At 45.4% G+C, this 23,435-nt stretch overlaps 8 protein-coding genes across 8 annotated transcripts; 4 read left to right on the forward strand and 4 right to left on the reverse strand.

Annotated features, from left to right (window-relative positions):
* Positions 1-6,629: 6,629 nt before the first annotated feature.
* N7466_002673 (glutathione S-transferase family protein) lies at positions 6,630-7,471 on the reverse strand (the record flags this gene model as incomplete). The annotated part of the gene is made up of 3 exons (XM_057162071.1): positions 6,630-6,754; positions 6,794-7,152; positions 7,197-7,471. The coding sequence occupies 3 exons, from the start codon at positions 7,469-7,471 to the stop codon at positions 6,630-6,632; spliced, it is 759 nt and encodes a 252-aa protein (XP_057025356.1).
* A 645-nt stretch (positions 7,472-8,116) lies between these two features.
* Positions 8,117-9,524, reverse strand: N7466_002674 (putative toxin biosynthesis protein; the record flags this gene model as incomplete). The annotated part of the gene is made up of 3 exons (XM_057162072.1): positions 8,117-8,936; positions 8,999-9,107; positions 9,185-9,524. The coding sequence occupies 3 exons, from the start codon at positions 9,522-9,524 to the stop codon at positions 8,117-8,119; spliced, it is 1,269 nt and encodes a 422-aa protein (XP_057025357.1).
* Positions 9,525-10,090: 566 nt separating this feature from the next.
* N7466_002675 (uncharacterized protein) lies at positions 10,091-11,502 on the forward strand (the record flags this gene model as incomplete). Its single annotated transcript, XM_057162073.1, has 2 exons — positions 10,091-10,143; positions 10,200-11,502. The coding sequence occupies 2 exons, from the start codon at positions 10,091-10,093 to the stop codon at positions 11,500-11,502; spliced, it is 1,356 nt and encodes a 451-aa protein (XP_057025358.1).
* Positions 11,503-11,999: 497 nt separating this feature from the next.
* Positions 12,000-12,668, forward strand: N7466_002676 (uncharacterized protein; the record flags this gene model as incomplete). The annotated part of the gene is made up of 1 exon (XM_057162074.1): positions 12,000-12,668. One exon carries the CDS (start codon positions 12,000-12,002, stop codon positions 12,666-12,668), a length of 669 nt encoding a protein of 222 aa, XP_057025359.1.
* A 2,403-nt stretch (positions 12,669-15,071) lies between these two features.
* On the forward strand, positions 15,072-15,571 carry N7466_002677 (uncharacterized protein; the record flags this gene model as incomplete). Its single annotated transcript, XM_057162075.1, has 2 exons — positions 15,072-15,210; positions 15,342-15,571. 2 exons carry the CDS (start codon positions 15,072-15,074, stop codon positions 15,569-15,571), a joined length of 369 nt encoding a protein of 122 aa, XP_057025360.1.
* Positions 15,572-16,443: 872 nt separating this feature from the next.
* N7466_002678 (T6SS phospholipase effector Tle1-like catalytic domain-containing protein) lies at positions 16,444-18,109 on the forward strand (the record flags this gene model as incomplete). Its single annotated transcript, XM_057162076.1, has 5 exons — positions 16,444-16,666; positions 16,722-17,053; positions 17,131-17,224; positions 17,294-17,481; positions 17,552-18,109. 5 exons carry the CDS (start codon positions 16,444-16,446, stop codon positions 18,107-18,109), a joined length of 1,395 nt encoding a protein of 464 aa, XP_057025361.1.
* Positions 18,110-18,374: 265 nt separating this feature from the next.
* N7466_002679 (uncharacterized protein) lies at positions 18,375-18,905 on the reverse strand (the record flags this gene model as incomplete). Its single annotated transcript, XM_057162077.1, has 2 exons — positions 18,375-18,695; positions 18,753-18,905. The coding sequence occupies 2 exons, from the start codon at positions 18,903-18,905 to the stop codon at positions 18,375-18,377; spliced, it is 474 nt and encodes a 157-aa protein (XP_057025362.1).
* A 2,326-nt stretch (positions 18,906-21,231) lies between these two features.
* Positions 21,232-23,013, reverse strand: N7466_002680 (glycoside hydrolase family 3 protein; the record flags this gene model as incomplete). Its single annotated transcript, XM_057162078.1, has 1 exon — positions 21,232-23,013. The coding sequence occupies one exon, from the start codon at positions 23,011-23,013 to the stop codon at positions 21,232-21,234; it is 1,782 nt and encodes a 593-aa protein (XP_057025363.1).
* Between the last annotated feature and the right edge of the window lie 422 nt (positions 23,014-23,435).

Below are 23,435 nucleotides of genomic sequence, written 5' to 3' on the forward strand. Positions count from 1 at the left end.
CTATAAAAAAAGGCCTATACTTAAAAAGGAGGAGAGAGTATACCTCCTACAAAGAAATATTAAAACTAAATAACCTAATAAGAAACTCAACCACTAAAAATTAGGACCTTTCACAATCAAAGAAAGGACAAGACCAATTAACTACCAATTACAGCTACCAGAAAGCATAAAATAAATATACCCAGTTTTTCATATTTTACTACTAGAAAAAGTACTAGAGAACACACTAATCACTACTAATATTAAAATCAAGGATACTAACAAATAAGAATATAAAGTAGAAGAAATCCTAGTAGACTAATAGAAAAATAATTAATAATAACTCTTAGTAAAATAGTAAGGGTACCCTACTAAAGAAAATATATAGGAACCAATCAAGAATTTAAGGGGCTACTACTAGCTAGTTTAATAATATTACCAAAAGGCGAAGAGGACCCCCAAGGGATAGTAGTAAAGAAAGAATTAAAATCAACACCACTCCAGTTTATAGATACAATTATTTATATTAGAGTAGGATCCTCTAATATAGCCACAAGAAGTTAAGCATTCTTAATACCAGCAAGACCAAAATACTCTCCAACAGCCAGAGCAGTCTTAGCTTTACATTTATTTTTAGAACAATCAGCATTAACACATTCCTTCTTAAGCCAATCCAGTTTATCCTTTTCACAATACTTAAGTTCTTCTAACTCAGCAATATCTTTAAAATCATAGGCAATAAAATCACCAGTATATTTCTTAAGTAACACTTCCTAATACTCAAGGCACATCACAGCAGCTATAGTATCCTAGCTAGCCTAAAGAGTAGCCTAATACTTATCAGCAATCTCCCCTTAAATTTTAACCAAACAACACTATTCAGCATCAGAATAGGTAGGACAGGATATAGTACACTTCACACCACTATTGCCTTTCACATAACCACTATAACAATCTAAATAGTCAGACTGAATATATACTTACTTAAGACGAATATAACAATCATAAGGAATAACAGATTAATAACCCTTATCTATAATATATTAGGATAAAGTATTCTTATAGATAGAAGCCTTAGAAGATATAATCAGAAAAATATAAGAAAAACAGAAATGGTTAATACTTACCTATAGGGGGATAGGTAGTTATAAGAAAATCTTTAAGGGTAAAGATCTAGGAAAGGAGGGGGTGATATTACGGACCTATAGGGGTCGCGCTCCTATAGGGTAACAAGACCTAACCGAATTATCTAATATATAGGTCACGTGGAAGGTATAGTTCTAGGAACTATGGCTATTTTGTTGTACCTAGATAATACAGAATAATGTAGGGTTGTGATGGAAAGACTATAACTTAGGAAAGTAATATAGGAAAGGGCCTATTATAGGATAAACGGTATTATAGGGATTAGGGATCCCTAGGATAAAAGAATATCCTATAATAATACATAAATCACAGTTTTGCGTAACAACAGCTATTACACAAACAGGAGTATCCTAGGATATACTATAATTAAGGGATTCTATAGGATACTAGTTATCCTAAGAATACCAGTATCCTACAATAGGTAGCAGCTACTAGTATTATATAAACAGCAGGATCCTAGGAGCATCAGGATCCCATGGACAAGGATCATATGACGACTCATCAGGCGATAAGACCCACTCATCAACTGATGAGCCCGGAGGATATCAAGTGATAAGTCCCGGACTCATCAAACGATAGGAAGGATTAGATATATAAGACAGTCATTACCCACATGTATTTAGTTCTTCACGATCAATCTATACATTGTTACTTGGAACCCAACAGTTCATTCACCTATCAGTTTCGTACAAGACAAACCCCTACTAGGAGAGGTATCCTTGGTCTCTAGTCCCTCGACTCAGCACCCAAGTATAGCTTGACTAGGCGATACCCTCTTGGACGCAGAACCCCCCGTTGAGTCTATTCTATAGACCCGAGCCCGTATAAGGCCTAACGTCAACTGGCAACGGTACGGTTGCGAATCGACGACTCAAGGATTGAGTGTCTACTTGGTAGGTAGAAGCCCTAACGAACGATACTCACTGTGACCACAGAGCGTTGCGTAACACCAGGGTAGACATTTTAGTATGGCTCGAACAACAGGGTTAAGGGTTTGCTCAGCATATGTAGCTCCCAGCACCAGATTGTGGATATAGATAGTAGTGAAAATAATTGTTTCAGAAACTGTTCTAGCTGGGTTGATGTTATCTAATAATCAAGAACAACCGATGAAATTGGCGTAGTCTAAGCCTTGAAGAACAACATCGACTTTCTGTCCCGGGTGTCTTAATAGAAGCTAGTAAGAGTGACTACGAAATACTGTCATCTAGTGTAATTCAAAGGCTGCTCCAAACACCCCCAGAATCGGAAGGTGTACAAGCAGAGCAAAGAGCCAGAAATAGGTTGATTGTGTCACAAACATTACAAGTACTTGAACTGGACTCGGGAAACCTGACATCGGGCTCAGGCTTCTTAATTCAATTGAACTCGACAATTTGTCACCTGATATAGACCTTTATAACTATATAGGATTTACTAAGGATATGGGCGATTTTATAAATCTTTCATGTATATCTGATGTACTAATAACCCAATGTTTTCAACTATAAAGGATTTAGGTTTCCTAAGGATACACACAGTAGTAATATACATTCAGATACATACAGCCCATGGTTTTGATAAAGAATGTACTATGGACATGCACATGCGTAGTTCTATAAGTCTCTGATGTATATCTGATGTGCTAATAACCCAATGTTTTTAACTATAAAGGATTTAGTTTTACTATGTAAGGATACGCGCAGCATTATTCAAGGGCTTTAATGTAAACACGGGTTACTATCATGCTAACACGGGTCATATGACGCGCTAAGCATAATCGGGATGCATTGATGTCTTGATCTGCCTCAAATGCCTTCTCAAGTCTATTCTCAAGTCTATTCTCAAGTCTATTATCAAGTCTATTCTAGTGGTTTATATACTAAAACCTATGATTTATATAGACTTTTTTCTTCAAATATTAAAGGATACTATGCACATGTGTAACTTATGTAGTTACTACTAACTAGTATATATATACATTCAAAAATCACATCACCTCTTTTTAGTGCTGCTAGAGGGGCTGACCCGTGTTAGCATGAGAGTAACCCGTGTTTACATCATAGTCCTTATTCAAATGTTATACATTCATATACATACAGCTGTAACAGCCCTTGGTTTTCATATAAGATTTACTAAGGATATGCGCAGCATTAATATACATTAATATACATCTATCCCTTAGTTTTAATAGAGGATTTATTAAGGACATGCGCGATTTTATAAGTCTCTGATTTGTATCTTATGTACCACTACCGATAAACCAATCAATTTTTTCGGCTATAAAGCACTTAAGGATTTACTAAGGATATGCGCAGCATTAATATAAATTCAGATACATATAGCCCTTGGTTTTGATAAAGGATTTATTAAGGACATGCGCGATTTTATAAGTCTCTGATATGTATCTTATGGATAAACCAATCAATATTTTCAACTATAAAGGATACTAACATTGGATACGTGCAGCTGCCAGCATTAATATACATTCGTATAGATACAGCCCTCAGTTTATCATCGAAAGCCCCCGCCCAATTGATCGCTTGGCGCACGATCGGGTGGAGGTCACTCAGGTATGATCCTCCCAAGGTGATCGCTCCGAAGCCAAACTCACTGGTTGCGGTTACTTGAGCGTTGACTTTCTTGTTGATCAGGTATCCGATTGAGGTCGAGGTTCCCTCCGGAACGAAACAATAGTACTGCTTGTAGATGATCACAAATGTGAGGCAGTGCGCGGTGATTACTGGGATCGGTCCGAAAGGAGGGTAAGAGGGGCGTATGGTTCCGTTTGCTGCGAAATTGGCGGCGTACAGATGGCCGCGTACCTTGGCCGGGAGACGCTTGATCGCCTCATAGGCTAATGAACTCCCCAAGACCACAGCCGGCGGTGGGGGCCATGAGCAGGGACTTCCGCGGGTAACACCATCGAATACAGGCCATGAGGAAGTATCCGGTTCACCGGTTCCTGGTACCGCTGGGTCGAATCCGACCGAGCACTTGGAGTAACCGGGCTCATAACCCGGAGGACCCTGGATCGAAACCAGGACATGCTACCAACTATTACGTTGTAAGCGTAAGTCGGTACATGGATGCATTATCATCGGGCGATCGCCCGCTAAACTACATGCTATCATGTGATATGGGGCGGTGACGCCCGGCAACAATAGGGGGTGACCGGGTAACACAGTTTCAATACATGTAAAGGATTATTAAGGATATGCGCGATTTTATGAGTCTCTGGTGTATATCTGATGTACTGATAACCTAATGTTTCAAAAAGAATTCACTAAGGATACGCGCAGCATTAATATACATTCTACTGCATATACCCCTTAGTATTAATAAAGGGTTTATTAAGGACATGCGCGATTTTCTAAGTCACTTAGTGTATATCTTATATACTGATAAACCAATCAATGCTTCTAAATATAAAGAATTTACCAAGGATACACGCAACATTAATATACATCTAGATACATATAACCCTTGGTTTCTATATAGATTTTACTAAGGATATGCGCGATATCATGTATTCAGAATGTATATCCTGTGTACCGATAAAACAATCAATATTGTCAACTATAAAGGATTTACTAAGGATACGCGCAGCATTGATATACATCCAGATACATATAACCCTTAGTATTTATAAAGGATTTATTAAGGATATGCGCGATTTTATAAGTCACTTAATGTATATCTTATGTACTGATAAACCAATCAATGTTTTCAAATATAAAGAATTTACTAAGGATACGCGCAGTATTAATATATATTCATATACATATAACCCTTGGGGTCTATATAGAATTTACTGAGGATATGCGCGATATCATGTATTTAGAATGTGTATCCTATGTAAAGACAAACCTTTCAATAAATAAAGTATTTAGCAAGGATACACGTAATATTATTGAATGCCGAAGCTTCTATGATTGCGATAGAGAAGCTAGCGAAAAAGAGGTGTATTGTAACAACCCAGGTTCACCATGATATAAAGTAGAAGATATCAGCAGTGGAGTGTGCCAACAGTTAGGGTCTTTGGAGAATTAGACATCGAAAGACTAGGCGTGCTTTATACCCGTGTTGTAGAAGGACACAATCAATGCTAAGAACACAGGGTAGATGAGATTATCAAGCATTCGGTGTCAAAAAAAGTGAACCCCTGAGTTGATTTCCAATCAAGAGCAAGGCTGTAACTTGGAATACTACTAGTTAATTCGACCGATGGAGAATTATCTACCCAAAGTTACGTCGGAGATAGGCCTGACCCACTAAGTAAGATCGGATATAGTTAACTAACTAGCATCATGCCAAGAACTGGTTTCCAACTTCCAGTGGAAGGCTTCACAGAGCCAGCAACTACGGAAATGCCGGATGCATGGAACTTTCTGAATGAGAAAACATTTGATTTTTGTTAGGGCAAGGATCTCCCAGTGGACCTTCTTTCTCGGCTTCCTCAGAAACAAGAGCTGGAATTCTTGTTCGATTTGACCGATGAGTCCTTTGATGAACAGTTGAAGTCTTGATTCTTACTATATTGAGTGTGTGCATATTGAATTGTGAATTTTAGTCCCTGTCCAATTTTCGCGTGGCGACCCAATCATTCAAAAAATTCCGAAATGTTGATGCATTTATTATAATCCAAATCAATATAAACCAATCAAAGTGCCATATAAGTGAATACCCGGACTATTCAATCAAATCAGGACAATGCGTTCTTCTATGCCCCTGGATATTGCATTCTGAGCACCTTGGTGACGCTCTCGTTCGTGGTTGTGAACGTGGTGAGGGCCGTCTCACTGGACATGAATTTGCGGCTACTGGAGCTGAAGTTGAGCTTTCAATTAGGCTCTGGGCTTCCAAAACCGTTAGGTCTTTATCACATTCTAGTTGCCTTGTAGACCGCGCTTCTTTTTGTTTCTCCTTCTCATTTTCAGCTTTTAAATCACTAATTTCTTTTTCAAGAATAGCGACTGATTGCATAGTCATTTGACAAAATTTTGAAAGCTGATCAATTGCAGAGTCGAGTGCATCTTGTGAGCTCTTTGAGCGTTGTTTTAACAAGGCATCAATCAAGGAAACTTGTTTTTGTAGTTGAATATTGTTTGAAGAGGGGTTTGGATCTTCATTATTCACACGCTCATCAACATTGCCTCTTGACAATAGAGCAGAGATCTCAGGCGATCGTTTCACGAAATTATAGGCCCAATTTTCGCCAACTGTTGGAGGGGGAGTTGATCCACGGGCAGCGGGTAAAGTATTCGCCATATCTCGTATAGTAGAAGGCCGAAGAGTAGCTTCACGTGAAAAGAAAGAAATAGCCCATTTTTGAAGGGACTCTTCTTCAATTTGGGTTAATTTATGGGAATTCGCGCGTAAACCAACGCGCGTTTCTCGTCCGGATAGCCGGCTTCGAAGTGTGGTTCGGGGTACTCCATATGTGAGTGCTGCTTTGTGTATAGAGAGCTTGTCTTGGCCTTTTATAGCTTGTATAGCTAGTAGGATCCTACCCTCTTGTTCCACTAAATGTTGAGAGGATTTGGCGCGTTTTGGTGGCATGGTGGGTGGTTGAAGAGGAAACGGGAAAGGGAACTACGCGTTTTTGTTTGGGTTGCCATCTTGCTTCCTACGTTGCCGACCCGCTTAACTACCGGTCACGTTAGTTATTAGTTCAGCCATTTCTTACCACTGTTACCAGCAGTAGCAGCTCTAATTTTGAGAGGCTTGGGAACGTCCAAGCCCTTTGCCACGGCATGCCTGGCGTTGAGCATCCGCTCCCATCTTACAATAGCTGGGAACTCAGTCATGTCAACACCAGCAAACCCAGACCAGATGACCCAGCCGACCGTGGTGATATCAGCAAGTGAGATATGATCACCGACAAGGAAGCCAGACTTGGACTGTTGAAGGCGCTTTTCGATCACAGAGTATAGCCGTCTCACCTCAGTCACGTAGCGGTCAATCGCATATTGAATCTTCTGAGGCGCAAGGCGGAAGGCGGACAAAGTGGTTGACTTGGCCTTGCATGGGTCCAAAACCAGCATTCTGGAAGAACAACCAACTAATCATCTCGTAGTGTTCAGCAGAACCGACTGGGAAGCTGATCTTGTGGTATTTTTTCGTATTGTTCGGCGAGATAGATGAGGATGCTACCAGACTCGAAGATGCCATCTGCGAGGGTATCGGTGATTGCGGGAATTCGGCCATCTAGATTGATCTCAAGGAACCAAGGTTCCTCTTGTCGGCTGGTTGAGATGTCCAGATGCTCAAGTTTGTGAGGTATTCCGAGCTCTTCCAGAGCAATGGACACCTTCACACCGCTGGGAGTGGAGCTGGTGTAGAACTTGACATTCGATTCCTTCATGTTTGCACATGTGGCATTTTCAAATTTTAGGATATGGTTTGAAATGATTGTCTCTATCTGAATGATCGGAAGGGCTATAACCTGCGATTTATAATATTTACCCAAGATGGGCAAGACAGTCACCTGTGCTGCTAGTAGATTTCGTTGAGGGCGCAGAAGATGGCGGCCATGGCCAGCGGTTGCTGGAGAGCCTACGACCCTAAATTGACAAACCTAACGCCCGTGGTCATGCCTCCATTCAGATCACGCGAAAAAAGGTGATCATTTCTTCAAAGGAGAAGTCATTTATAACAACCATCAAGGGCAGTGTGGCGAGATTGCACATGCAGAGTTTGAACTTGAGATCAATTGGTTGCTGCACTGTTCGCTTAGAAGGACTGATAAAGCAAATTGTGTGCATCCTTTGACGCTTACTAGTAAATCTAAGGGCTCTGCATAATGAGCCCATTAGAATTTTTTTCAGTTGCGTTCCAAGGTTTTCAGGCCTTTATGGTAAAGTTATATAACCTTCTGTAAGTCGTCAAGAACGTGAGATCCAAATCTGGAGATCATATCTATTCTTATCTTATTTACCAGGGTATGCTTAACGTCGCAAAACAGAAGCTTTCAACCCTGAAACAGTCCTGGGGCTGAGGATTTCACAATTTACAACTTGCCCTTGGGAGGAAAGTCACGTCTGTTCGTCCCACTTTGCATCTTCATGACCATCTTGCCTTCTTCTGAGATTCTCAGCATATCATCATCCGAGTTCCGGCTGCGATATCCTGCCCAGAATTTCTCATCCGCCAGCCAACCCTTGTACCATCTCTCAACCCACTCACCCGCAACACTCGCGCACCATCCGATCTGCTCAAAGCAGAGGAAATGCTCACCCTCTGGTAGGAGTGACTTTTCTACTGCCCCAACACGAGCTCCGCCACTTCCGCCCACCCCAGTGCCGGTATCTCGCATTTTCGAGTCCTGCGAACTCGGCGACGAAAGATAGCTCTTACCACCAAAGATCCACTTCACACTTGGTCTGAGGTATGGTAAATTCCTCATGGCCGCCCAGCACTCTGGCCGGGAAAACAAGTACTGTCTTTCCTGTTCACTGTGCCAATCAGGTAAAAGAAGCCGATCCAAAGATTCCGGCTCCAAGTTTGGCGTGGTGAAGCTCCATGATTCTTGATGTTTGGTTGTGGTCAATGTTACCGCTTGCGGGCCCACTTCTGGATCTGCGGGATCATAAATAGCAGTCGGGACGCTACGGAGGCCGTACGTGATGTATTTTTCTCGCGCACGAGGATCCCATCTCCGAAGAGATTTTGTGAGAGACTCTTTGGCCTTTTCGGGGGTGGGCCAAAGATCCCTGCGGCGACTGGAGATAATGGCTGGGTTTGGGACCCCCAAAGCAGCCTCCACGATGACGGGCTCGATGAGAATAAGTGTGGAAAGAAGACGCGGATGCATAATCGAAAGGTTTACCCTGTGTTTTCGATTAGATATCTTCCGATTGTTTCAAGGTTGATAAGAAAAAAAGAGCCATACAGGATGGCACAGCCCATACTATGTGCGACACCAATGATCGGGCGAGGAATCTGGTCGCGAAAATGGTTTATCATATGGAGCAGGTCACGCGAATGGTCGTTCCAGCCCGCTTTATATTATTGTGCATATTAGCTTGATGTGTTCGAGTTTAGGTATCGTTGGGAGGAGGGAAGGGAGGGACGGTACTTTGATCACCCTGGATATGTTCATTTAGAACTCCACTTGCTCCTTGATTTGACATGTCCGCTACCCAGATCCCGCGTATTGGTATTTCTTTTTGCTTCAGTTCGGCATAAAGATCTTCCCAGACAGGCTCATACAATTCTTTTTGCGTGCCATTACCAGGAGCTCCTATGATGGTGATTGCATTTTCGGGGATCGGCGTGGGAAGATCCAAGGGGACGTATTGTTTGATAACGAGGTGAAGAGATGTTTCTTGTTTCACGCTCTTCCTGGTACTGTGGGGGTATTCTCGGATGTGTTGACCGGGGATTGTATGTTCAATTATGTGAAAGGGGAAAGGCATGATAGACGGAAAATCAAGATTTAACGCAGGCCGACTGATGGTGTTTGCAGTACTATTGTGGTGAGTACTAAGTAAAGTAGTACCTGTGCAGAAATTTAAGTGATAAGGGGTTGAGAGACTTGTGAGTTCAAAGTGACTCGTGGGCGGGGAAACTTTGGGGGCGAAGGGGGCCGATTATTCACTAATGTTGCGACTCTTACAAGGCTCATGATAGCAATAGTGCTTTCTGGCAGCGCCAAATATCATTGCCATGATCTACGCTCGTTACCCTATCCCTGCTGTGAGGTAGTACTCATAGAGCTTGCCGCCGCAAATAATCTCGACGCATTTAATTTTCGCTCGATACGGCTGGATACGGCTGCTCTTAATTCGAAGTTCCAGTCAATGTCAATCTGTAATAACTAGATCGCCGATCACCCGGTGACTAAGCCACTTTGGGTTACTAAGCCTTTGTGGCGGTGCATCATCGCCACCGGGGTAGGCTGCCTTAGGACGTAACGTCTTCTTCTCCCCACGCTTCCATCACCAAGTACAAGCGTACTCTTGTTATCACTCAAATCATCAGCATGGCGCCTGCAAATGGGCACCTGCTGCTCCCCAAGATATGGAGAGCAGCAAGGTATGTCAACTACTCTCATCGAGCATCTGACTCATCGACTAATCGCAATTCCCCAGGTTTGCCTATGAGAAGGCCTCTAGGGCCATCCGAGCCAAGTTGCCAGAACCCGCTCCCAACTCCTCTCTACAGTATCAGCCAGTCTATGCACGAATCAACAGACAGCCCATTAATCGTGCCGCTGCTATCCGCCAGGCACGCAGTCGTCACTTCTCGACTCGCGCAGCCGGTGCTTTTGCCTCGGCTGTTCGGGGTATCCAAGCTGATGTCGGCACCTACAAGGCTACCCGCGTCGCTTCCAACATTGGCCGACTCACTGTGCGCGCTCCGTTCGCATCGACACTCCGCCCCAACCTTACTGGTGGTACATTGGGCCGCACAGCGGGAGGATATGCTATTGGCGCCGGTCGTTTTGGCGGGGCTCGATACTTCTCCCATGGAGCCGCAGCCCCCGCCCAGGTCATCCAGAATGTGTCCCAGGGTGTCCGTGCGTTCTTCTTATCCGGCCAGAAGATTCGATTCGATGGAATTGATCCCCGCACCGGCGAGAAACGCTACAAGGCTGTCAGCGCTATCCAGGACCAAGCTGGTCGAAACATGAGTGCCATTCCCCGCGCTGCTCCCGGCTCATACATCGACTTCCAGCTTTCCCCGACCATCACTGCGTTTGGCGTTATGGCCGCTCTCAACAAGAAAGCCGGTTTCGCCACTGAGACCCTGCAGTCAGAGGGTCTGATGGATGTCCTCTCTGGCGACTTTGCACGTGCCTTGAAGGAATTCGCCATTGTCTTGAATGATCTTAAACGTCTGTCAACTTTGGGCGATATGCCGATCACTCTCCATGATCAATCTACTATTCGTGTTCGGTTCCCTGGCTGCGACGCCGAGACGGTCGAGAGCCTTTGTGACGAGATCGGCGTGCAACGCGGCCGCATCGTCCAGGACGACGACTTTGATCTTCGCACCGGTGCCGATCTGGCACTATTGTTCCCATTCGCACCCAGCATGGCCCCATCATCCGATACTGAAGACTTCTTTGAAAGGCCCTCTCAATCAATCCAGCCTTCTACTGACAATCTCGACTGGCACGCCATGCTCACACCTGAGGGCAGCCCATTCACTTACAACTCGCGAGACTCTGGCAATGCCGTCAGTTTCGACGACAGCGAGTTGTTTGGTGAGAACCCGTGGACCTCTAGATCAGCATACTCCAGTGTCAATATCAGTGAGCTCGGAGACCGTGCCTTTTTCCCAGAGATATCTAGTTCCTGTGCTAGTCTCTCCGACAGTGAATCTGTGTGTGGTGACGCAGAGGGAATCCACAGATTTCTTGCCGATTGTGACTTAGCACGGCGCCGATAGGGCTTGGAGCTCTTGATTTAATATGTATAGTTTTTCATCTTTCATCTTTTGTTTTTGTTTTCCTTTGATTGATGGACCTTTCTTTTGGCTATCCTGGTAGATGCCAGATCCATGATGACAGCGCTGATACCACTCCACTCACTTCATCTTTCCTTTTTTGTCTTTGCTTTCTGAAATCCCGGCGATAGTGCAGAATTCAATGAATATCTTGAAACCATGAAACCATGAAACCATGAAACAGATTCTCGTTTCCTTTCACAACGGGTAGTAATATACTAGTAGTAGTGGTTGATTTATTTGCTCAATGACAACACAATCTTATCGACGAGCAGATAGCTTCCTTATCGCCACGTGATACCCTACGTCATCGCTCCCAGGTCCCGTTAAGCTGATTGACTCTTGGGTCTTGACATTCTTCCAAATCCTGATACCACAAGAGAATCAACCTCAATCTTTTTATCTCCCCAATCCAAACTCAATTGTTGAGAGTTGTCAAAATGACCTTCATTAAACTCCGTGCGAGAGCGCCGCTGCGTCTCAGCAGCCTCCGATCCCCACGCCTAAGCTCCTCCACACTTCTCCGGAGCTTATCTACCCGAACAACAGGGACCATTCAACAAAAAAACCCCCGAGTCACAGCTGTACTCCCTCAATCAATCTGCAAACTGCCATCAACACCATCGCTGCGTGTAAACTGCCTCAGCACGCCCCTCTCGCGTCAGTACAGCACCGAGACAACAAAGCCAACCGCAGACACCTTAATCGAGGAGCTCCAAGATCTCTACGAAATAGCCAAAGACGAGTTCGAAATCGCAACCGAAAGCACCGACGGCGGCACAATTTACGCGGCCTCAGACCGCGACTCCGCCCGTGACGCTTTAAACGAATTCTGCGCGACCTACTTCCTGTATACCTGCCGTCCGGGAGAGGAAGATACAGGTGTGGTTTTACGATCTGGGGAGGCTGTGAGTGGCAGTCGGTTGCTGGAGGCAGAGGTAGTGACGCTTGGCGAGGAGGAAGGCGAGGGCCCTGTTGTTGATACTAAGTTTGACCCTGCAAGCGTGGAAGTGAGTGTCAGGGATGAGGTTAGAAGACGGATTGGGCAGCGGGTCAGAGAGTTGAGGAATGCTGTTGAGCTTTTGGAGGAAAGAGCTCATTCGGAGTGATTTCCTTTGGATCGGCCCTACTGTTCAACTCGACAGACTGTGAGCTATGGACTATGTATCCTTTAGTCATTATTCATGATGAACAAATATCCATGGGTACAGACATTCACATCATACATGCAACCTTGAAAGGTTGGGGTATCATCCATGGATATACATCAGGTGAGAGCTGTGTGCATCCATATTTGTATCAACATTAAATTGAATTGATCTTTCAATAATTTACTTAAAAACCTGTCTTTTTGAAAGACTGACAATAATTCAAAGCACTTTACATAGATGTATTTTCTCCTACGTACTCCCATTCAGACATGCACTCCAGGCATTATCAACAAGGTGGACAAGGCCTAGGACGAACTTAGCCATCCCACTCCTCAGCAACATTGCATCCTTATACAACAGACCTCCCCCGCCGCCTATCCCAACCTCCAGCAAACCAGCTTACATGTATTAAGGGCAGCTCACGCTGTGAACCCCAGATCAACTCAAGTGCTGGCAGCCCAATCTACACCCTCAAGCACCAGTATCCGCCGACTTCCACCATGAACAGGGCCAAAATGGACGGGGCAACAATGAGTCACAGAATTATGTCGACAGCCCGCAAGACTCACTTCACTCAAACCAGGGCGATGCGGTGATCGTGCGCGCCCTGATCAACCACGGGCACCCCGACCTCGCCTAAAAGTTCACCAGCGCCAGACTGTCAAGCCACCAGACCCTCAGCCGACCACAAGGTTGTCGGCCCCGAATCACGGCGCCGATGGCTTAGGGTATTTGCACATGTGGCCTGCCTTTTGGCTGATGCCTAAAGATTTGTTTAAGTGACCTAATGATAGCGAAATCGATATCATGGAAGCATGAAACAGCGATGCTGTTAACCATACCTGTCTGTATTGGGGCCACTTGAACGGCCAGGACTGGAACAAGCACCGTGTTCTCGAAACTCCCATCCCTGATATCAGGGGGCGTTTGGTCTGGTTGATTGAGGGCAGGCCCATCATGAGAGCTGAGAAGCCGTCTGGTATGAGGAAGATGAGCGACTTCAGGACTCTGCAGATGTCCTCAACATTGCTGTTGGAGGCAATATTTGCCAGGGAAATATGCACAGTGATCGACACTAGATACGGTGTTTCATGAGTTGGCTACATGTATGTGGGACGCGCCGTCTGGGGATTGGAATGAGTTTCAAGAGATGTCTTGGAGGGACACTTGGGATGGTAGTAATATATGATGAAAGAACATTGCTAGGGAGTTGGATAATGCTCACACACATGTATATACTCTGTATCCTAAAATGTAAAGTTTTCAATCTACAATGCCGTCTTGTCTTGGATAATCCCAAGTCCAACCTATAATTCCAAATATCGTAATTGTCAATCTAGTTATCATCCTGTTAGGAGATTGAGATCAATAGTCAAGAGTAGGTGACCATGTGTCTTTCATTCGGTAATATAGGCGGAAGAGGAGATTTAAGCGAAGTTTATACGAGACAGAAAAACATCGAAGAAGATGGATAAGAAGTTGGATTGGGTCCGGACATAGCGCTACTAAGCTAGATACAGCCCATAGTAGAATTCTACTGTATAGTTCAGCATTTGGTTTGGGATTTAATCTAAACCCGGGTTACTCTCATGCTAACGCGGGTCATATAACATTGAATGTATTATGTGTCAAGCCTAATCGGGACGTATTTCTCTGCCCAGGGGCTGGCGAAAAAATAAGTTATGTGATTTTTTCATGTATAAATAGCTAGGATATATCATTTTTAAAGAAAAAGTATGTTTAAATTATAGGTTTTAGTGTATATGTAGTAAACTAGAATAGACTTGAGGATAGACTTGAGAAGAGACTTGAGAAGAGACTTGGGAGGGGACTTGGGAGGGGACTTAGGAGCGGACTCAACATTTGAAGAAGGGATTATATGACTAGGACATATGCCCCAGGCGATTTCTTTCAAATGTTTGCTAATGATTACTACATATATACATGCATGTGTGTACATAAACGGGGCAGAATCTCAATAGAAATATAAATCCCGGGTAGTAATTCATGCCTAGTAGAAACTTCACGAAAAGCATCAATACTTATTCATATATGCACATTTGTCAGAGAGAGGGGTTATGTGAGTCGTGGGTCCCCCTATATTTAATGCTGGCCTTTCTCCCTTTTCCCTTCTTCTTCTCTCCATCTTCCGCCGAGAGAGATTGTCGATAGCAGATCCAGCTGCTTTTCTCTCTCCGTTCAAATGTTCTTTCTATCCCCTGAACAGTGGCTTGGTATTTCGCTCCTAGCAACATTTGAATATATCTTTACCAAGATACCGGCATTTAATCGATAATCTCTCGACTTTTTTCATTCGACGAAATCAAAAGTTTGACGGGGATCGCAACAAACATCACGCTGATGGCGGCGTCGGTTGTCACCATCCTGAAGTACGCCGAGGAGAGGCAAACAACCTCACCACCAGCGATTCCGAAGGGGGAGCAGCCAACCCAGCCACCGTCGCAAGACGCCGTAGCCACTCCCCCGGAGGAGCCCTCGAGTGCGGCTGCACCGAAGCGTTGACCGCTGAATTTGCTCGCCGGAGAGCCAAACAGCACATACACCCAGGATATCCAAAAACATCGTTCCCACATCAATATCTATACATAGATATAAGAACTTCATCTATAGAGATGCCGCGGTTTTTTTCATTCGACAAAATCAAAAGTTTGACGGGGATCGGAACCGACATAGGGGCAATGGCAGTGTCCGCTATCGCCATCTTGGAGTACCGGGAGAGGAGAAAAGCGACATCTACACCAGCCATTCCAAAGGTGGAGCCGCCAAATCGGCCACCGTCGCAAGACGCCGTGGCCACTCCCTCGGCGGAGCCCTCGAGTGCGGCTGCACCGAAGCGTTGACCTCGGTCACGCTGAATTTGCTTGCTCGCCGGAGAGTCAAACAACACATACATCCGGGATTGCTAGTTTTCCGGTGGATACTTCCCCGACTCCACCGAACCACCGGATTGCTCAACGGTCTTGAGTCTGTATGCTGTGTTTATGCTCTTTGTTGTTTGAAGGCAAGTGCAAGAGCCATAGGGGCCTGTACTCCGGTGGATACAACTCGCTCGTCAGACCGTGGGCGGTTGCAAGACTCTATGAGTAAATACTGAGCGCTTAGGGCGAGTTAGCATGTATAAAGCAGTGTAAAATAATTATATGGACCTAGAACTGTGTTACACATATGCGCTTATCAAAATTGGGGGATTTTGAGGGGTACGGGGAAGCTAGACGGTAGGTATACCTGAAATCGTCGTGCGCACTATAACGACTCTCAATCTACAAATCGACAACATCCAAAAATCATATGAGCCCAGTGTTGACGATTCTATAACCATTCAGGTTATGTAAATTGGATTCCGGGAGTAATACTAGGCCCCATGCTCAGCATGTCCTCGTATCCGCCCATGTTGTGGAGCGCCCACTAAGGCGTGGTTCATTGTCATCTGCCAAATCTAAACTCTATTCCGTCAGCCCCGACCGACCCCACTGCTGTGGAAAGCGCCTCTGAAGAATCATCTCGTATTGATTACTATGGCCAACATTGAATTTCATCTCGTGGTTGATTCTAAACGAGAATTTCTTTATGAAGAAGACTATTTCCGTCGCATCGATGGTCTCGTTGCCAAAAAACAACATCTTTGGAAGGCGCAACTCTTGCCTCTTTACATTATTTCTCCACAAACAGAAAAATCTCCTCGACTAAAAAAGAGCTCTTGACATCCTTCGTCATGTCGCATGAGACTGCAAGCTATAAGCGAATCATCCTCTGTGTTGACGGCACTTGGCTAGCATCCGATGAGGGTGGCAGCGAGGAGTCATCCAATGTCACGAAGATAGCTCGCGGTCTTGCAAACAATGGCCTAGATACCGATGGCAAGATTGTTCCTCAGATTGTTTTCTACCACTCTGGACTGGGAGCTGGAGATTTACCGTTTCAAAAGGCGATTTCAGGTACTGCTGTCTCAGAATCTTTAGTACGTGGTCGCTAACACTTCTTGTGATGTAGGAGGTATCGGTTGGGGCTTGGACCAGGATGTATGTCGAATTTATGAGTTCGTGTCCGATAATTACGATCCCGGTGATGAGTTGTTTCTTTTTGGTTTTTCTCGCGGAGCCTTCACCGTCCGCTCTGTGGCGGGCCTGATTTCTGACATAGGCGTGCTATCGTCTGAGAATATGTCGCATTTTGCGGATATGTGGAAAGCTTACCGAGAGAATACGGACGGGAAACCTTTCTGTGATTCTGCTTGGTATCGGAAAAACCAGACCATGCTGAGCCTGCGGGATGATAGTATCCGAATCAAGGTGGTGGGCGTCTGGGACACTGTTGGAGCTTTGGTATACCACTCCGAGTTACCCCTGGAATGGAGAAGGAGTAATTCGCATTTGATGACGCTAACAAGATTCTTGATTAGGGGATCCCAGAGTGGCCGTGGGTGGAAATGGCATCAAAAGTCGGCATTCCGCTGAACAAGCAGTATCAATTCCATAACACAGAAGTGTCCAAAAGTATGAAACCTGGCTTTCCGCTGTTATTCCATATAACTCAATTCAATGTGAGCTAATCAATAAGTGAAGATGTTGATTACGCCTTTCAAGCTCTTGCAATTGATGAGAGACGGCTTACATTTCCACCTACCCTGTGGCACAAGACAACCGACGCACCAGCTAAAGATTTGATACAATGCTGGTTTCCCGGAGTCCACGGCAATATTGGAGGCGGAGCCAAGGATCCCGAAATCGCGGACATTTCATTGGCCTGGATGGTAAGCATCGACGCCAAATCGAATCTTCACGCTTACAAGTTTATGTTTTATCTTCTGACTCGAACCTTAGGTGGACAACCTATCTGGCATGTTGGCTTTCAAGAAAGTCGTAATGGATGGAATCATCCAGCAGCACCGAGATGCTCGGGCTGAACGCATTTCTCCTGGACGCAAAGGCGATGACAGCTGGGGTTGCGATCCCATCGTTTCGAACTTTGCCGGTATTGAAGGAGCATTTTACAGAACTCTGGGTGTCAAGGACCGCACGCCTGGTGGATATTCCCAAGGGTCAGGCAAGAATGGAAATGCCTCCGACACCAGTGAATACTTCCATCCCATCGCTCGGATAAGAAGGACCTATCTTGGCTCTCAATATGACCCGGCCGCTTTAACTGGCTTTACCTTTCAGCAGCACGATGGTGATGAAAATGCCCATGCCGATTGGTACTGGGTCAAGACAGGACTGAAATCAGCAATACCAGAATTTGTTTTACGTCCCGAGAAGAAGTTGTTGGTGGAAGATGGTTTTAGTTATACCTATCAGGAGAGCCTATCCAGAAGCATGTGTCCAGAACATTTGTTGGCGAAACTCGACCGAGATGATGGGGTGACAATTCCTGTTGACTAGGGAAAGGAAAGGACTGCCCTGAAGGATATGAAGTGTTTCAATTCAACTGGTTTTAGGATGAAGCTTGACCTCCAGCTGTTCGAATTTGAGATTCAAACTACATAGAGGCTTATGCGTAGGGTGCATTCTTCATTTTCCTAGTTGAATGTCCTCGACAGGACAGGGTAAACATAAATCAAAAAAAACTTTTCAATGGCTAAATTGCTGGAAGGCAACAGGGTCAAGGAAGATAAAGCTCCAGACAGAAAAGAAATGCGAAAATGGTTCACTCATGGTAGTTGGCAGCAGAGGGCCATTGAAGCTGTAGCACCTGATCGCTTTGGATTTGCCTTGTATCCCACATCCAATCCCAAGGAACCAACTCCTTAGCATGGCATATTTTCAGCTTCAGCTTGACGAGACTGTTCACACAGACGGGATTTCCGTGGACCCATTCTCCGCACCGAATGACTTCCTCGGTGCCATCTGGAAGTGAAACCGCGAAAAGAAGATCCGGGTGGTTGATGTTGTAGGGGTTGTACATGATTCCCTTGAAGCGATTGAACTCAAGAATTTCATCAAGAAGGACAATGTCCAACACTTTCATCTAATGCATCTCAGCTGGATGCATGATTGGAGGAATTGTTGGCGAAGAGTGACTTACAGGAGTTCCTGGTTTACGCGTCCTGGTAGGGTGAACGACGTCGGGATCGGCTTGGCGCGACTGAGGAGGACCGGTAGCCCACTGTTTCAGTAGGCGAATGAAATCCATTGTGGTTGTTTGGGAGGTGAGGATGAGATTGAAGGGTGAAGACATGATGATTTGAATATTAAGTGCAGAGTCGATGTAGTTGTGGAGGGTGTTGAAAGAATCAAGAAGCGAAGTAAAGAGCACGCGTGCACAAGAGTTCGGTTGCAACATTGAATGAGTGGTTCCGCGACTTTCTAAAAAATGATTGATTGATCCTTCCTTCATTCACTAAAATCAAGTGTTAATGCCTGTCAATAGAAGTCTCCTAAATCCACATCCTCATGTTTATCCGGTCATGTTTTCCGCGAGCAAGATCGTCATATATTTCATAGCCGCTCCCGATGATCGAACTGACCATCTGTTTCTGGTAAATAAGAATACAGTCCCCTCGCCATGGAGGACTATGAGAAAGGTGTTCAGGAGCTCAAGCCGCCATGAGTCTAGAACCCGAGTGTTAATGTTGAGACGGAGTTTGTCATTGTTCATTGGAGAGTGTTCATCTCTTTTGCAGCTCCATCTTCCCCTATTTGATTCAAGATTGATTATCAGAATCAATAGTCTTCCCGGTCTATAGATAATCTATGGCGTAGCTCATTAGAAACTTACAGCAATGAAAGAATCATGACCCCACCTGGGAAGTAGATGTCCTGGTGACCAGAGGCTCTCATCGATAAGCATCAGAACTTGCTTCCTTTATCGCGTCATACCTGTAGGCTCTTACTTGCTCTTCAATGAAAAGTTGGCGTGGCACGCTCAATTAATTTCAGTAATCATTGAGCCTGGATATTACAATCACCCCAGCAATGCAATCCACCCGAACAATGCGACTATTCCTGTCTCAATGATATGATATAGGACTCCGAAGACCCGCTTTGGAGTTTGTGGGGACAGCTCCACTGGCCAAACTTCGAAGTGGATAGCGAGATGGCGCTAGCGGCTAGATTCTTGGAATCCAGGGTCTAAACCCGCTAGAAAATACAACACGATGTGCGGCGGCCGATAGAGGCCACCCCTGGTCAAATCCCAATTTCAACTTTCCGAGTAATTCCAAATTCATATTAGTTCAATGTTTTTGAACTCCATTATGTTCAGGCATCCCACTTTTTCTTTCCTTTCAATCTTCTCTTCTTCCAACTCCCTCCTTCTTCCTCACCCCCTCCAACCTTATTGATTCCTACGTGTTTCTCCTTCCTCGACCGTGTGACCGTTCTGGTCACACCGTTCGAGAGTTCTCAATCTTGCTGAGCTTTTCAGGTTCTTCCTTCTTTGACTACTCTAGTCAACACATTTTCTCAGACCGTTATTCAGTACCACCTTGCTTCCGGTCGCCGATCACCATTATTTTACCTGCCTCATTTGACTCGGCATATCTACACTTCATCGATTACCTTCGAGTCCTCCAACCTCCCTTCGCCCATTTTCATCCTACGAGAAGTTCCCGAATATGGTTCAAATTGCAGTTTTCCCTTGGGCAGAGTCCAAGGACAGTATCCTGGTGACAGTTCAGCGCTGCATTATACATTAAATCCTTGAACTCTATTATATATTATTAATACTCTATTGTATTAACTACTTCTCTTTCTCAGGTAAATTATCACAACAACTGGCAAGAAAGAGAGGCTGAGATCCTAGTCATATAATCCATTCTTAAGTCCCTTCATAAGTCTACTCTCTCAAGTCTACTCTCAAGTCTATTCTCAAGTCTATTCTCAAGTCTATTCTCAAGTCTAAATGTTCTAAAAGTGACCCGTATTTAGATCAAATCCCTTAATATATTCCTATATATGATAAATACAATACAGGCGGGAAACAGGGCGGTAAAGTTGGAAACTGAAATTGGGATATGACCTAGGGGTGGCCTCTATCGGCCGCCATACACGATGACTTTTCAATTTCAGTATTATTTTCCAGAGCAAATCATGTTATTCCTGACTCCTGAGTCCTGGCCAGGGGGTTGCGGCTGCGGAATAACATGCATCCGCGAGACCTGCATGAGGCTGCATCTTTTCAGGCGGTCAAGGACTCAAGGACGCGAACTATCTCATTCCGCGGGGTCGGCGGTTCATCATCATTACTGAATACGGACAGATTTCAGGGCGAACATTGGTATTTCTCAGCGTTGGACAGTCTAAATGGACTCTACAATCTATCTCAACAACATCATCACCCTATCTTTGCATCCACGCATGATATTAGCATCGGTCTCTCGCGTGTGATGACACGTTATTGGTTGCCAGAAGTGGAAGAAGTGATAGCTACGAAGCTGAAGCAGAAGGAAGAGTACGAGACGAACATGTGTAAGTACCAAGCAATTTACAATCAATCACTCCAGATGTCTAATTCTATACAAACATCTATCAACGGAATATAATAGTAAAACGTCTTAGTATCATCAATCATAGCTTAATCCATGCCCGAACCGGAAGAGCGGATCTTTGGTGTCATATGGCATATCCGATCTGGACTGCTCCACAGCTTCAGTTGATGAAGGAAGATCAAACGGAAGCTTGCCCTGCGGCTTATAGACTCCGAAAACAACATCCAAAAATGCGTCTGCAGTGGCACCGTAGTTGAAAAAGATGGCAGATGCACCTTGCACAATCTCCGGGATAACGGCGGGTCGATCAACGTACATATCCACAATCACAGTGGGCACAACTTCAAAGATCTTAGCCTGGCGGGCTTTTTCTTCTTCGGTATATTCCAAAGATCCAGCATGGAATAGAGACTCAAAAGCACCGGGTCGTGGCGTAAATGGCGCCTTCAAACGCACAAGAGCAATATCTGCGTCTTCTATATCCGAAACAAGATTCAAGCCGCGCGCTTGAGCAACTTCGGGGGAGATTCCGTCGAGATAGAACTTTTTACCCGCGTCGGCAGTCAGAGGGAGGACGCTCCGGTGATTTGTGAGAAGTGTATAGCTGCGCCTTTGCGTCTCATTGGCCAGCTTAACGAACTCGGCATTACCAACAATCTGCTCTGCGGCATCCTCGTCAACAAATGGAGAGTCGAATAGTCCCAGTATAAACTTCTCGCGGAGTAGTCGACGGACGGATTCATCGATTCGCTCCACAGAGACTCTTCCATCAGCGACAAGGCCACTCAGAAGTTCGGGGCAAGATTCGCCTCCCATTTGATCACACCCAGCATCCAAAACCTTCACCAGGCGTTCCTCAGGCGACAGATGCTCGACTCCCCAAGCACGCGCAGGCATGGGCTCCCCAAAGAAGCTCTTATCAGTCAAGACCGCCCAATCTGTGCAGATGATTCCTTGGAAGCCGAGTTCTTCACGAAGAAGACCAGTCATGATCTCCTTGTTGAATGCAAAGCCCACCTCCTCGTACTTGGTGCCGACTGGCATTCCGTAGGAGGGCATAATTTGTCCAGTACCTGCCTTAATAGCGGCACGGAAGGGTTGAAGATGTCCCTCCCAGTTATCCCCAGGATACACCTGCTCGCGGCCGTAGTGGAAGTGAGGATCCTCCCCGTCCTTCTGGGCACCACCGCCAGGGAAGTGCTTGGTCATCGTCGATACCGACTGCGAGCCAAGAGCGGCACCTTGGAATCCACGGATGTACGCCGTGAGCAGCTCCGAGGTAAGGCTTGAGTCCTCGCCGAATGTGGCTCCAATGCGAGACCAGCGCGGCTCTGTCGCCAGATCAACCTGGGGGTGCAAGGCGAGACGTAGACCGATAGCTAGGTACTCCTGGCGGGCAATGTCGGCGAATTTTTCCACGAGATCTGCAGAGCGAGTTGCGGCGAACCCTAAGCTCTCGGGCCATTGGGAGAAGATCCCGGCTTTGAAGCCCGTGCCCACGTTGTCGGTGAAATGGTTGCGCGGATCTGTGGATAGGGTGACGGGAATTCCTAGTCGTGTGCTTCGTGCGACTCGTTGGAGATTGTTGTGCCACTTCGCAGCTGCTCGTGCATTGGTGACAGGACCCAAGAGATTGAAGTATGACATCTTTCGTTGGTGCACTATGTCTTCATTGCTGATCATGTGGAGATGGGGTTGTGCTGGGGCAAGAGCGCCGTCTTCTCCCATGACAATCATGTCCTGGAACATCAATCCGCATTTTTCCTCAATTGTCATGCGTTGGATCAAATCCTCTACACGTTCATCAACAAGTAGCGTCTGGTCCCAGTACGGGAAGTTATCTCTTTCTTCGCTCATCGTGCCTCTGGTGCCGTGTAAAGTATATAACGACCTTATTCAGGGCTGAGGTGCGAAGATAAGAGGAAATTGAAAATATCGTCTTGTGAGAAGATAATAGTTCAGGGGAGAAAAAAACGAATATTCGAAAAAAGCTTCTGGCAGGCAACAAGCCGAGTGATCTTCGGATTGAAATCCAAGGGTCTTTGCGATCAACCGAATTGTGGGGCAAGTAAAAGCTGGGGTGCCGGGGATTCGGAACTCCACTCGAGGCCGTGTCGGTGTGACTCGACCCGAGCAACGTGGTTCAGCTCGCAATGGCCCTGTCTATTCCGAGATTGGCCCACCGTCGGGCCATTCAACCGCGAGCACAATCCCAAGTATGGCTACCGAATAAGATAATAGAATTCGGGAAATATAGGTATGTTTTCGGCTCTCCGTAT

Source organism: Penicillium verhagenii (assembly GCF_028828195.1).
Source record: "Penicillium verhagenii strain IBT 33310 chromosome Unknown utg000003l_segment0_segment0, whole genome shotgun sequence".
Classification (NCBI taxonomy): Eukaryota; Fungi; Ascomycota; class Eurotiomycetes; order Eurotiales; family Aspergillaceae; genus Penicillium; species Penicillium verhagenii.